Source organism: Phodopus roborovskii, unplaced genomic scaffold (genome assembly GCF_943737965.1).
Source record: "Phodopus roborovskii unplaced genomic scaffold, PHOROB, whole genome shotgun sequence".
Classification (NCBI taxonomy): domain Eukaryota; kingdom Metazoa; phylum Chordata; class Mammalia; order Rodentia; family Cricetidae; genus Phodopus; species Phodopus roborovskii.
The window spans coordinates 27,616,375-27,629,693 of NW_026126571.1; the positions used below are offsets into that span (position 1 = coordinate 27,616,375).

At 45.2% G+C, this 13,319-nt stretch overlaps 1 protein-coding gene across 5 annotated transcripts in view; it reads right to left on the reverse strand.

Moving 5' to 3' along the window:
- Positions 1 to 2,043: 2,043 nt before the first annotated feature.
- The window catches only part of Rbm33 (RNA binding motif protein 33), a 103,489-nt gene continuing 92,213 nt past the window's right edge, over positions 2,044 to 13,319 (reverse strand). For 2 of the 5 annotated variants that reach the window (XM_051203149.1, XM_051203145.1), the window contains 4 exons: positions 10,898 to 11,104; positions 8,469 to 8,657; positions 4,755 to 4,843; positions 2,044 to 4,519 (listed from right to left, as the gene is read on the reverse strand). In XM_051203149.1, coding sequence (XP_051059106.1) covers positions 4,471 to 4,519; positions 4,755 to 4,843; positions 8,469 to 8,657; positions 10,898 to 11,104 — 534 coding nt within the window. In that variant the 3' untranslated portion in view covers positions 2,044 to 4,470. Of the gene's footprint in view, positions 4,520 to 4,754; positions 4,844 to 8,468; positions 8,658 to 10,897; positions 11,108 to 13,319 lie in introns of all 5 variants that reach the window. The other 3 variants (XM_051203147.1, XM_051203144.1, XM_051203148.1) reach the window with 2 other exon arrangements.

The window sequence follows — 13,319 nt, forward strand, 5'->3', positions numbered from 1 at the left end:
GATGGGTGCAACATGCTGTCTACAATGTGTGTGTTCTAAGACAACAGCGCAGAATGCAAAAGGTGTTAGTCCCCAAACCAGCCTCTGCATCACTTGTCCTTAAAAGGAAAAGTAGTTTAGCAGAAATTCATATAAGAAGGTCAAGAGGTCTACTGTCTAGAGCACATTAAAATTCCAAACACAACACAATAGCATGCACCTGCCCATCCCACCTGTGGGACTTGTGAGACAAAAATTATACAAGGTTCTGTCTAAAATCACCTGCATTTCCCCCACAGACCTTTTCTAATCAGTAAACTGAACCAAGGAGAACATTTATAACCTCTCCTTACGGTAGGCCTAAGGGACAAGGAGAGAGTTTCTCAGTAAAAGTGCCTGTCCTACCAACACTGGACAGGAAGAGTTAGATGATCAAAAGTTTCTAGGAAAGTCAGGTGAGGTATGTTAACAAGTACCTCTTCCTGACACCTGGTACCAGTAAGAGGCATACCTGGGATCCAATATGAATCAGTGGATTACTCTGGTTCTAGTACACAAAGCAATGGGTTTGTGTACCTAAGAAGTTAGGCATTTGTAAATGACAAAAACTAAATAGGTTGCAAAAAACCTTACAGAAAATCCTTAGGATTTAATAAGACAAGGCTCACTGCCTTTTGAAGTTTATATTGAAGAATGTAAAAATAATTCTTCACAAATTCTAAAATACCCAAACCATTGTTGCAGTATTATTAAACTCGGTAATGTATTTAAGTCTCTCCCATAACTGAGCTAAGCTTCTAGTGGCTTCCTCTGTGGGGAGGGGTCTTGTTCTTGTCCACCCTGTGCCCCATTTGTTAGCTTGTTTGCAGAGCACCTCAAGGCCAAGTGCTCTCCCAGGCCTCTTCTCCCTCTGAGAAACAAAACAAGTGGGCATAGAGTGAGGATGCAAAGCCAGAGCTGGGTCCAACAAGCAGGAGGCAGGGAGTAAAGCTGACTCCCAGGACAGGAAGGGAAACAGCAAGCAAAACAGCCACACCTTGTGGCCCACAGCTCTGGCAAAGGAAGATGCGCCTGACTCGTTCATTTCGTCTTGGGTCAGAGGATACAGAGAAGAGCCTCAGAGCACCCAAGTATGACGAAAAACAATACTTAGCTATTGCACAGACCTCTTGGGCTACTGCCTTCACCTGTCTTCAACTAGCATAAGGTGGTCTACATCAAGCTTACCTTCCCAATATTGCCACGAGGAAATAAAGGACAAACAAAACAAAAACCAAAACACAAAAGACAGGTATAGTCCTTAAGCCTAGTCTTCCAGAAAGACCCTTCACCTAGTCTGTGTCACCGTAAGGGTTCCCTCATGTGCCCATTTGTGAGGCTCTACACCTGAGTGAAGGAGCACCCTTGAGGTCCCATCAGAGGTGTACATCAGTTTCATTCCCATCCTAAAGACTCTCTTTCCTTGCCCACTGTCCAGTCCTCCCTCCCATACCTTTTAGGTTCCCTGTCAGCTTCTATGAACAGCAAAGGCTTCTTCTACCTGCTTCAGACAGAATGTTGCTTGGGGGGGGGGGGATAACCCCTGGGTACAGGACCTAAGCTCCATCCTGATTCAGATAACCATCTCTGACCTTTGCACATCACATGAAAACTACCCAGATGAAAATGGTTATGGAAAACCCACCTCCCACCCCATCCAGCCACGATCCTCCACGGCAAGGCATGGGCACGGGACCTGCACAAGAAGCTGCCTATTCAGATTGGGTGGGAGCCAGGGTGGGAGTTTACCTCAGAATCTTTTGGGAAAGAAAAGGTGAGACTTCCCCCTCAAGAATATCAATATAAGGGTTTAACAAATGTGGCCAAGCCAAGGGCAACACAAGGTTATGTTGAAGTAAGCAGCTAAGTGAACTCAACAATCATTACAGCACAAAATAAACAAGCAAAGAGAGGGAAAGTTATTCGTCCCCTCCCCCTACTCTCCACCTCAGGACAGATGTGAGAGTCATTCCTTCAACCTTCTGGAACTTGTGAACAAATAATACACAGATGAGGGTTAATGTATTGACTTACTACCATCTTTATGAAAATCGAATGTACACACAACAATTATGAAAGTGTCTCCATTAAACTTTGATAAGACAACAAAAACAAAACAAAACAAACAAACAAAAAAAAAAGAACTAACAAATAGCTAAGGTGTTGCTGTTTGAGTTGAAAGCGTTTCCAATAACATTTTAATCTTAAAAAGGTCCATATTTACACAGTATGCTAATGCCTTTTCTCCTCATTTGAAATGCAGGGTAGAGAAAGAACAGAGATAATGGTTGCAGCAGATCTTCCACGGGTTGAGTTCGGGTGGTGGTTGACTTCGCTGTGAGAAGTGCACGTTAAGTGGGGAGCGTCCTTTCTAATTCTGCTTCTCTCACTTTCTGTGGCTCCCTCCGCAGAAGCTAAGCCTTGAGAATGGCCTGCCTAGTCTGACAGTCCACTCCAGGTGGATGTGTGCCAAGGTCAGTGAGCGAGCGGCTATTCTAAGCAGTGCTTGGAGCTGCTCTCTCAGGACACTGCCGTAAGAGAAAGCTACCTCATGTGTGCAGACAGTTAAGGGACACACATGCTCCTGGGTATCTCATCATACTCAAAGCGGCCCCAAGACCTGAGGTGAACAGTGTTGTTGATGAGAGTATTTCCTTAAGTCCTTAAGTGACTTCAATGCAACAGTGCCTACTTTTCAGACAAAAATGCAGATTTGGGTTTTAAAGGCCCAGCGCTCAAAACTATTTGAGAAAGAAGCAAACTTGTTAAACTCCTTTTACTGAGTCCTAATCCTCAAGTTCCTACATGGCCTCTATCTCATCCAACTAGAGCTAACATATTACCAAACTCACCAATTTAGTGAAATATCTATCGATAACCCCTGTGTCTAGGAGAAATGAGTGGGAGTGACAGTGGGGTGACCAGTCGATAGCACTTGGATGGGCTGGGGCCAAGCTTGGTAAAGGCACCGCACCGCAGAGCTGGCCCTCAGTGCAACCTGCCAGAGGTAAGGCAGAGGCTTTGTGGTCAGAAGTGGCACCATAGCCACAGGGTCTTCTATCCTATGAATGCCTTGCCTCAATTGCCTGGAACCCTAACAACCATCACATTGCCTTAGTGCTCCTTGCCACCACATAATGTCATCTCAGAATTGGTCCTATGCAGTTTCACAGGGCCTGGAATACCATCCTCCAGTTGTAAAGATTGGCAACTTAATTGAAAACGTAACATAACCTGCACCTACTCCTCATTATCCAGCGACAGTAAGTGACAACAGACTCCTATCTCCCTCAATCCTATTAAGGTATGTCAGATAAAATTACAGGTATAAAATACAACTAAAAAGTCCTGAGTGTGTCCTAGTGTCATTGCCCATTTTAGAGTACGTCCCGAACATTGAATCTTTCATGGGGGAAACATAATAAGGCACTGTGTTCAGTGTCTGCCCAGCATGGACTTGCATGGGATGCTTTGTAGAAAGTGAGTCTCACCTGCTGGACCTGACCAACATGACTAGTGTGGACAGACACACTTATCTTGGAGAGCATCAGCCCTGCTGAGGAATCCATCCCTCACACATGCGATAGAAGGGCAACCCAAAGGAAACTCAAAACCCTGAAGGGCAGTGAGGTAATCAAAGCAATGACAGCACATACCACAGAGCTAGGGTGTTTAAAAAGCAGAGGCCCAGGTAAGTCTGACCACCCTTCAAGCTGTATCTCAACCTGTGCCAGGAAAGTAGGCCAAGAGGGCTGCCTGTGGGGAGTGACTGAGCCACTGGCCATAGAGCTCCCTGTGCTTGCTTAGCTAGCACTGTGCCCACCTGAGAGTTTCTGCTGAAACAGGCAGCACTTTGGAGGTATTTACAGGAAGCAGAATTGCCACTTTCATGGCACCATTCCCAGCCACCCATCTCACACCCTGGCTTCCCAGGGCAGGTGCGTGTCAATCATAATCACCCGAATTTTTACCTATGTTTTACCAGAGCCTGTGAGGGCTTTCTGAGACCTCTCCAGTTAAGCCTGGTTGAGAATTCTTTTCTAGCCTGTACTGAAGATAAGTGCAACCATTATCAAATATTCTTTGCTGTGGAAAAATCCTTGGAATTTGAGCTGGTAACATTCTTTCCTGAATCTAAGACTGTGACCAATCACATAGTAGGATCACGAAGAACAAGGTCTACATGCATTGTAAGCACTTGGAAACAAAAGAACACGAGAACAGAGTTCTTGTGAACAACAGAATTCAAAGCAATCTAACACCAGACTCCAATCCCATGTCCACCAGTTTAACTCTCTTCTGGAATCACCCTGTGGCTGGCTGGCGCGCAGACAAGTTGGCAAACTGCAGACCGGAGAGGCCTACACTTCTGGGGATCCTGCGCCAACCTATAGCTTCCTTGAAGAAATTCCACAGTGTGTGCAGCATGAGGTCAGATTTTCCCATTCAAGATCACTCCACTATCAGGGCAACATTTATGTGGGACAGATCGATCATGTGCCTGTGGAAATTTGAACAGACAGTTAACACAAACTCTTAAGAGAGCAATTCACTAAGATGCACAGAAATGAAGCAGAACCTGATGAGCAAAACCTAAGGAGTATGGAAGCAGAAGAGATCCTTCTCAGACAACAAATTCAGATTACAGAAAGATGTATAGCCATGTTCTGCACCTCTGTAGAGCGTAGCATAGCAACCCCCTCATCCACCCAGTCACTATATAACACAGAGGTTACCTGTGGAATTTCTGCTGAAATGCTAGTGCGTGGGCTGGCTCCTTGAACTTTGCTATGGCTTTCCGTTGCTGGGGAAGCATCTGTAAACTCTATGGGAAGAAAACAAAAGATAATTAACTAATGTCCACCGTGACACAGAATATGAGCAATCACATGTTACAAGCTTCTATGCAGAACAGCAGACGAGACTGTCACCTGGAACATGAAAACAAGCCACCCATCCTTGGTTGCCTCCCTGGGCACCTGTGCAAAGCAGTGCTGCTGATTAGCTGGGGAGCAACAAGTCTGCCCTCTAGTATGATACTCAGACCTTCCTCCAGCCTGCCCAGCCTCTCACACTGAGACTAATACAGGTACCCATGGGTAAAAACCTTAAAGCCCTGTGCCTTTCTGGAAGGCGGTCTTTGATGGTGTCCTCACCCCTCTACAGAATGGCACATCCCTGGTTTACCACAGGGTAAATGGGTAACACCACTCTGGGTGAGGGGCCCTATGCATGAATGGCACACTTAGCCCCCAGAGCTTTGGATTTTTTCCAATTCTACATTTCTACATATGTAGCCAACCTGGCTCTCAAGTAGGAACCCTGACAAAAGCTGCATGCTAAGAAATGGCAACGCGGTGATCTTAATTCAAGGCAGGCCCCAGAGTCTGTTATGTCACTGCTTTGGTCAGCTAGCTGCCTTTCTAAGAATCAATGTGGCAGTGAAAGACAAACTCCCAAGGGCTGGGTGTTTCAATCTAGTTCACAGAACTACTAGCACAAACAAGTATGCTAACACAGACAACGAAAAAGAATAGTGTCTGTCCGGAGACAGGAATCAGATACCAGTTATCACTACATTATGGCTCATACCCAGTAACTGGTCTTGAAGTCAGTCACTAAGTCACATGGGAAGGAGTGACTTTCTCAAATAATGGAGATTCATGGAGTAAAAACTTTATTTTCTTCTCAAAATAATTTTAGGCAAAGTCTAGATTAACTAACAGAGGGTCCTTGAAGTTACAATGAACCTACTTCCTTGACTCTAAGCTTTAACCTGGCTCTGCTCTCAGAACAGAGTGACTTTTTGACTCAGAGCTACACTTTCTCCGTCTGAAACTCAAACACCAGGAAACTTCCTACACTTCATGTATCTATCACTTGCTCCACCTTTCACCAATCTCCCTTGGTCTAGAAGAGCTTAGTGTTAGGCAGTAACATGCTAATCGAGATCAATAGTTTCTATGGGATCACTGCCCCAACAAACGTATTTCTCTGGTCTGACAGGTTTACTATCTCTCCAGTAGAAGATTTGATAAAAAACAACACCAGTAATAAGCAAGTGAGCACTAGGTGGTGCCATACTCACAGCACATCAACTCTATATTTCCTTCCCAAACACCAAGGTATAATTTCCCAACAAGAAAAAACACAGTTTCTTCTCAAAGCAGGACAACAGTGCTGGAGATCTAGGTCAATCATTTAATACCATTTCTTTCAAACCAGTCAAAATAATAAAAGACTCTTGAAACCACATTTCTGTCACTTTAAAAAAAATTATTAAAAATTGAGTATGAATGTGTGTACATGCAAGGATTTCCAAGATGTGGCAAATGTTTACAGGCAGCTGTGAGTCACCTCATGTGGGTGCTGGGAACTGAACTCTAGTCCTCTCGAAAAGCAATACACACTCTTAAATGCTGAGCCATCACTCTAGCCTTGAGTTACTTCTTTACCCGTCAACTACCAGACCTTTTTTGTTTGGTTGGTGCAGACCTTTAATCCCAGCATTCAGGAGTCAGAGGCAGTTGGATCTCTTGAGTTCAAGACCACACTGATCTACAGACTAAGTTCCAGGACAGCCAGGGCTACACAGAGGATCCCTGTCCCAACCTGCCCCCCCCACCAAGGGGGGGGGGAGAGAGGGAGGAGAGAGAAATGCAGTAATTTTAAAAATGCTCAGCTTAAAAATCCACATAAGCCTATCTCACTGACCAAAGACCAGTAGAAACCAACTGTTCTGCTTCCGGAGTAAAAAGACCTTTGCCCAGCAGTTCCTTAGGGACCCCCAGGATGGCAGGCACATAGCACTGAAGCTTCTAATTCATCTAAAGGGTTGGCATGCTGCTACTGGCATAATCTAGGAAATTCTTCACTGGCTTTCAGTCAGACCTTCCTCTCCACGCCATTTATCAACAGCAGCATTTCTTCTACTGGAGATTTTAAGGTGGCCACAATAAATACACAATTATTCCGATTGTTTTCAGAACTCAAAAAAAAAGTAGCAAAAAAAAAAAAAAGGAAGGGAAAGCCACACAAAGTACAAAATTCAGTATATGAGTTAAGACAGAGGTCACACTGTTTCAACTTATTATCTGTAGCCAGGGCACACAGCAGCGTGCTACAGATGCCCTCACACTCAGTGCAGAGACCTGCAAAATGAGAATCTTCACAAGACCCAATTATAAACACCAGCCTTCATTCAGTAAGTACCTGAGTAATGGTGGACCAAGCTCATGTTGGAATTTGGGCTATCTGGGCCATTATTCAACCCAGAATTTCCAACTATTAGTTATTCTCCATAATACTCTATTATTAATTCTGTTCCTGCGAATAACTCATACCACAATCAAGTTCTCAGAAAACATCTATCCCCTTTTCAGACAGTCTCAGTATGTACTTCAGCTGGCCTCCTCCTGTGTGAGCTTCTCAGTGCTGGGACTACAGGCATGCACCAGAGTAGCTAAAATAATCTATCCTTAAAGACAGAGTGTTACCAACAGCTGGCAAAAGTGGGAGCCAAAGTCTGGAGGCAAACCTCTTATTAATAAACACTAAATTAAATCTAATAGCATCTCTAAGAATCCCATAATGAAGGTGGCTATCATTAAACTCAAACGCCTAACCATTAGGCTCTGATTTAGAAGGCTTGCTCTTTTACTCTCTTTAGGACCTCTTAACAGTAAACAGACATATGTCTGTTTGAGGCAGGATCTTTCTTGCTATATAACCCTGGCTGGCCTGGAACTTGCTATGTAGACTAAGGCTGGCCTCACACACACAGAGGTCCTCCTGTCTCTGCCTCCCAAATGCTAGGATTAAAGGCCTGAGCCACTATACCCAGCTGTAAATGGAGATCTGATACACTTTGGTCCCAAGAATAAAATAAAAAGTGGTCCTTTGTTCTGCTCAGAAATGTAACATATTCTGGATAACCTGCATTATCCACTGGCCATGCATGACTCTGAAGACCACTCTGCAGGTCAAACTTGCTTATGGCAGACATGGAATGGAGTCTGTCTCCATCCTTCATATCACTGGTAACAGGCTTAGACCTTACGCATCAGACGCTGCCATTTTAAAAAAACATGACGACAAAGTGCAAGTTACTGCTGCATCTGTACTGTAGATACTAAAATAAGCACCAGAGTTGTGAATATGTTGGACAGCTTCATAAAATAAGACAAGGTGGCTAACTACTTGAAAACTGAGGAAAACAGGTATGTGTATTACATGTGAACTTCAGGACAGATTTCAAAGGATAGTACGTTCTACTAGAGTATTTACTTCTTAAATGTTGTAAATAAGACTATAAACTCAGTCTGAGGCACCATTAGTACCTTTCTTTTTCAAGTACAATGTAACTCACAATGTCTACTGGGCTGTACAACACAGTAGTTTTATTTGGAGAGATGCCCCCCCTGGCATATCACCACCTGCAAGCAACCCACCTGGATTGGCCCCACAGACATCAGCAGGCTCTTCAGCTGGGCATCAGTGGTTGACGAAGACAGCCCTTCCACAGACACCACACAGGGCTGTGGCTTGCACTCCACCACTCGAAGGTTCTGCTTATTTGGCATTAGGCGCCCCCGGCCCATGGGACCTGCCACTCCTCGGCCTCGTCCATGCATGATGGTCTGGCAATGACAAAGAAGATGCATCTGATATCTGAGTGGGTTCTTCCTGTAGTGGCTAATAAAGTACAAAATAAGCATGTGTCCAGGGTTCATGAGGACATGCTGGGAGCCACAGAATCTTCTGTGTATTAATCTATACCATTAGAGGGTGGCCTAAGAACCAACTGGAACAACACCATCAAGTGGAATGAAGCCAAGATGGTCCCAGAGTTCTGTACTTATGATTGGGAGGGATTCTGGTGTTACTTTCATTCATAATACAAACAATGCAAGAATACAAACAGTGGCTGCAATTAGCATAGGAGAGGTCAGCCCCCATTCTAACTGTCCCAAACACACACATTTCCCCTACCATGGCATAGGCCAATGGATACACATGGTAATATACAGGGCTAAATCTAAGAGTAACAACGAGTCGTACACAGCTTCTGGGATCCAACTCAAATGGGCAAATCTTATTCTATTCACCCTCCTCAAGCCTGTGAAACAGGACTTCATTTAGCCATGTGTGACAATCACTGCCAGAGCTTTTAACACAATCACATACCAATCTGCCAGTAAAAGGACTCCTAAAGCACCATCTTTCAAATCTACCCAAAGTGTCAGAACTACAGTGAAGGGCCTTTAGAGAGAAGAGATAGCTGGCATTTCCAGCATTTTCAACTAGTGAGGCAACTAAAAAGAGATTGCCTAATTCTTCAGTTACCTAGCCAGGAACGCAGAGACAGTGGGACCCATGGAGTCAGCTGGAGACGCTGTCTGACTAGAGAAGTACACTGGACCTCACCTGTGTCCTGCCCCAATTCTGTCCCAGCATTTGGTTAAAAGGAGCAATCCACCATACCTTGCCACCTCTTAAGAAAGGGCAGGAAGCCAGAGTTGATGTGTGGGTAACAGGTGTGGAATGTAAAGGAACACAACTAGAGATTCATCTACAGAAGGCCAACACTACTACTGCTGTGAGACAAGCTGTGGAGAAGTGAAGGGACAGTTCCAGGATTCACACAGGAGGCAAGTCAAAAGTGAACTAACCAGTCTTCTGCTTTCACTACAGAAAGTCACATATAAACACTCTGGCACGAATTTCAGCCAGATACTAGGTTTTGCCATAATTGTCTTATAAAACCTTACAATAGCTCTAACAAGTGAGAAACATCATTGGCCTCTTAAAGGAGAACTAAGGGGGTTGGAGGAAGCACCTCTAGCACACCTGCATGTAATTTTCTAAAGTTATGTTCTTCATGTAACCAGGGATAGGTCTGAAAGGAAACACATCCTGGAACAGTCTATGATCAACTACTGTATTGCTGGATTTATCACTTAACGTGTGTACATCTACCTGCTGCTGCAGCAGTTTCGTCTATTGGTCCCTATCTCATTAAGAGTGTGAAAGACAGCACACACAAGGTAAGTGGAAGGCTGTATGAGCAGACTCCACACCTGAAGAGGGCGGAGCCAGCACGTGCCTAGCCTCAACTGTATCTCAGATATGTGCTACTGCTCTAAGGAGGACTTTATGTTCATCTGCTTTTGAAAATCAGAAGGCTGCCTGTCCTCCAGAAGCTGAGGACTAGTACCCTGTCACTTCTTCATCTGCAACATGACTAACTGGCTTCTCTTTGAGAGGAAACAGGGACCCTGTGAGCTCCAGGCCTCCCACCTGGCAGGCTGGGCTCAGAGATGACCTTTCCATCATACCTCCACCGGGCTTTGTTTCTAGTCCTTGAGCTGAGGTGTGATTACAGACAGGGAGAATACAGTTCTAGTTCTCTAGTCTCTATTAGGGACATCCCTGGTGTCAAGTGGGTGGAGTGAACACAGGTAGCAGTGCTGTCTGCTCAGAGGTACAGGACAGCGATACTCTCTGATTGTACCACTGAGTAAATGACTTGGAGGGAAAGGCTCTTTAAACCGGGATTAAGAAAACAATGGCTCCCAGGGTGGTAGAGGTGCACACTTTCAACCCCAGCACTTGGGAGGCAGAGGCAAAGGGATCTCTGTGAGGCCAGCCTGGTCTACAGAGCAAGTTCCAGGACAGCCAAGACTGTTATATAAAGAAACTGTCTTGGAAAACAGAGGGAGGGGAGGGAAGGAGGGGGAAAGGGAGGAAGGGAGGGAGGGAGGGAGGAAGGGAGGGAGGGAGGGAGGCTCATTTACTAATGTGTTTCAGAAAAACCATCTAATACCAACTTCTCTCAACCAGGAGACCTACAAGAGACAGGGCCCTTCCACTTTAGTACCTTCTTGGCTGGGTGAATCCCTTGGATGCTTTTGATCCCTGGAGGAATAGCCGGGTACATGTGGGGCCCCACAGTCAAGTGCTGGGGCTGCTGAGGACCCCCCTTGGTCAGCGTCACCTTGCGAGTAGGCTGCTGTCTCATGTCCGAAGTCTGGGGAAGCCGCTGGGGCTGGCTCTCTGTGTGAGAAAAGCCATCACTCTCTCCTCCCTGCTGAAATCAACAAGGCAGCAGGAGGATCAGTGTCCGCCCACCATTCTGGCCAAGCCCTGGCACCCATGGTCAGTGCTACCCCTGCCCGAGGCAGAACCTTTCAGACATAAATACCAAATCTGCCTTTCCCCTGGAGGCAGTAGGACACTTCTCAATGGGCAGTGGTAAAGGTTTTAAATATAGTAGTTTTGAAATTTAAAACATTAAGTTTTCTTTTAATGAATATATCCACTAAAAGGGGCTGCAATGAACACAAGTACTGTTTAAACTGTAAAACTACCTCTCTCTCTTCTTTAGTTGCCAAGAACACTTGTTGAAAACTGACAGTGTGGACAAGCAGTGGTCTTAAAGTTGTAGTTGCTGCTCAAACCACCACAAACAAGGAAGCTGCCTGGCTCCAGCATCTGTTGCAGGAGACTCACTCCCACCTGAGGATATGTACCCCTGGCAGTTTCACAGTGAGTGAATGACTGAACAGTAGTAGCACAGGTGCTTGGCTAAGAGCTTTGAAAACATGCACAACCTAATTTCTGGTCCTCCTGCTCTCATCCTCAGTCGTTCCTGACAACAAGGACCATGAGGCAGGCCCATATCAAGCTGGCATCTGAGTCTATTGTACTGTCAAGCAGTAACATAAAGACAGTCTGTGGATGAGGCCTATGGGCAATCTGTAGTTTTCAACATAGTGTTTCAAAGAATGACTGGTGGGTGGGACAGAAAGAACAGATGAAAAGAATTCTGCCCTGCTACATTAGGCATCTTAGAAATGAATGGGCCTTGAGAAGTGGTACTAAACTTGTAATCCTCCTGACCTGAAGAGGCATACATACATCAAGTGATGGTTGGTAATCTTCCCATGCAGGCTCCACAGCCATGAGTTTAACGGGTGGTAATTTAGCAACCAGTTTCAAAAGAGGCTCATGCCTATATTCACCTCCAATTCCCACTCTCTGTAGGTGGATTGTAGTTTATCTCCCCTCCCCCAAAGCCATGCTGAAGTTTAACTGTCAGTGTAGTCACATAAAAGGCCATAAAGCCTTTAGAGGTGTTTTTGGTCAGAGGGGCTGCACACTCATGAAGTGATTAGTGTGGTTCTGTGACAATGGCTTAGTTGCACCACTAGCTATCAAAAAGCATGTGGCCTCTTACACCCCCCTCTTTTCTACAAGCACTTCTCTGACTTTCCTCTATGAAGCCCTTATCAGAATTGGGACCCTAGTATCACATTCTGAAAAGTCCCAGACTGAGAGTAGAGGACCAAAATTAACCTCTTTTCTACATCTAGCTTCTGTTATTTTGCTACAACCATACAAAAAGGTTTAGAAAACTTCTAAGTTATCTTTTAGAAACCACTTAACAGAACAAACGTAAGCAACCAATGATGCAAGAAAAGATAAGCTTAAAACTGTTACAAGGAAGGAGACAGAGCGCTGGCCCACTGCAGCATGCAGAAGCTGCCAAGTCTGGCCTCTCCAAAACTTCAGACTTGCTAAACAACCACTCTGGGGCATTGGTGATGAGTATGGCTTGCCAGGACTGAGTGCGGGTACAGAACTGAACTGACCATTGACCTACAAGCTTCTGGGGTTGTGGTCCTGTCTGAAGACTGAAAGAGCCACAAAGAATCCAGGCACGTTCCTCAGGGTGCAGGCAGGCCTGAGCTAAACTATGCAGTATGCACCCACCCAATCACTTTTTAAATATTTTGAAAACTGTAAGCACTTAGAAAAGACCTTGCCTGCCTGCTCCCCAAAGACAAAAGCATCTGAGGGTTGTCCACAGGCAGAGGGCACAGCCTGACTTTCTGAGAACCATGGTTTCCACAAGCTTCCACTGGGTGGAAGATTAATTCTGAACAAACTGTGCCTTCTAGAACTGATTAACACCTAAGTTTGAGGAAGGGCAAAGTCTCAACTATCCAGAGACCCGAACAGCACTCTATCTATACTCTCTACGCGTCCTTCATCTGAAATAATAACCAGGAACTTGCCAGAGTCTGTGGCAAGTGTTCTCTTTCACCCTCCCCGCCATGAACTGAATAGTAAAAATCTTTGCTTTGCACATTGACAGAAGTCTTTGGCCACACTTGCACAACACCAAAGACACCAGCTAGAGGTGACCAAGCCTCATACAGTTCCTCTTCACCATTTGTGATGTCATCTCCTTTTACAGCTTAGGCTGGCCTGGAACCTCCTGTTCCTCCTGAGTCAGC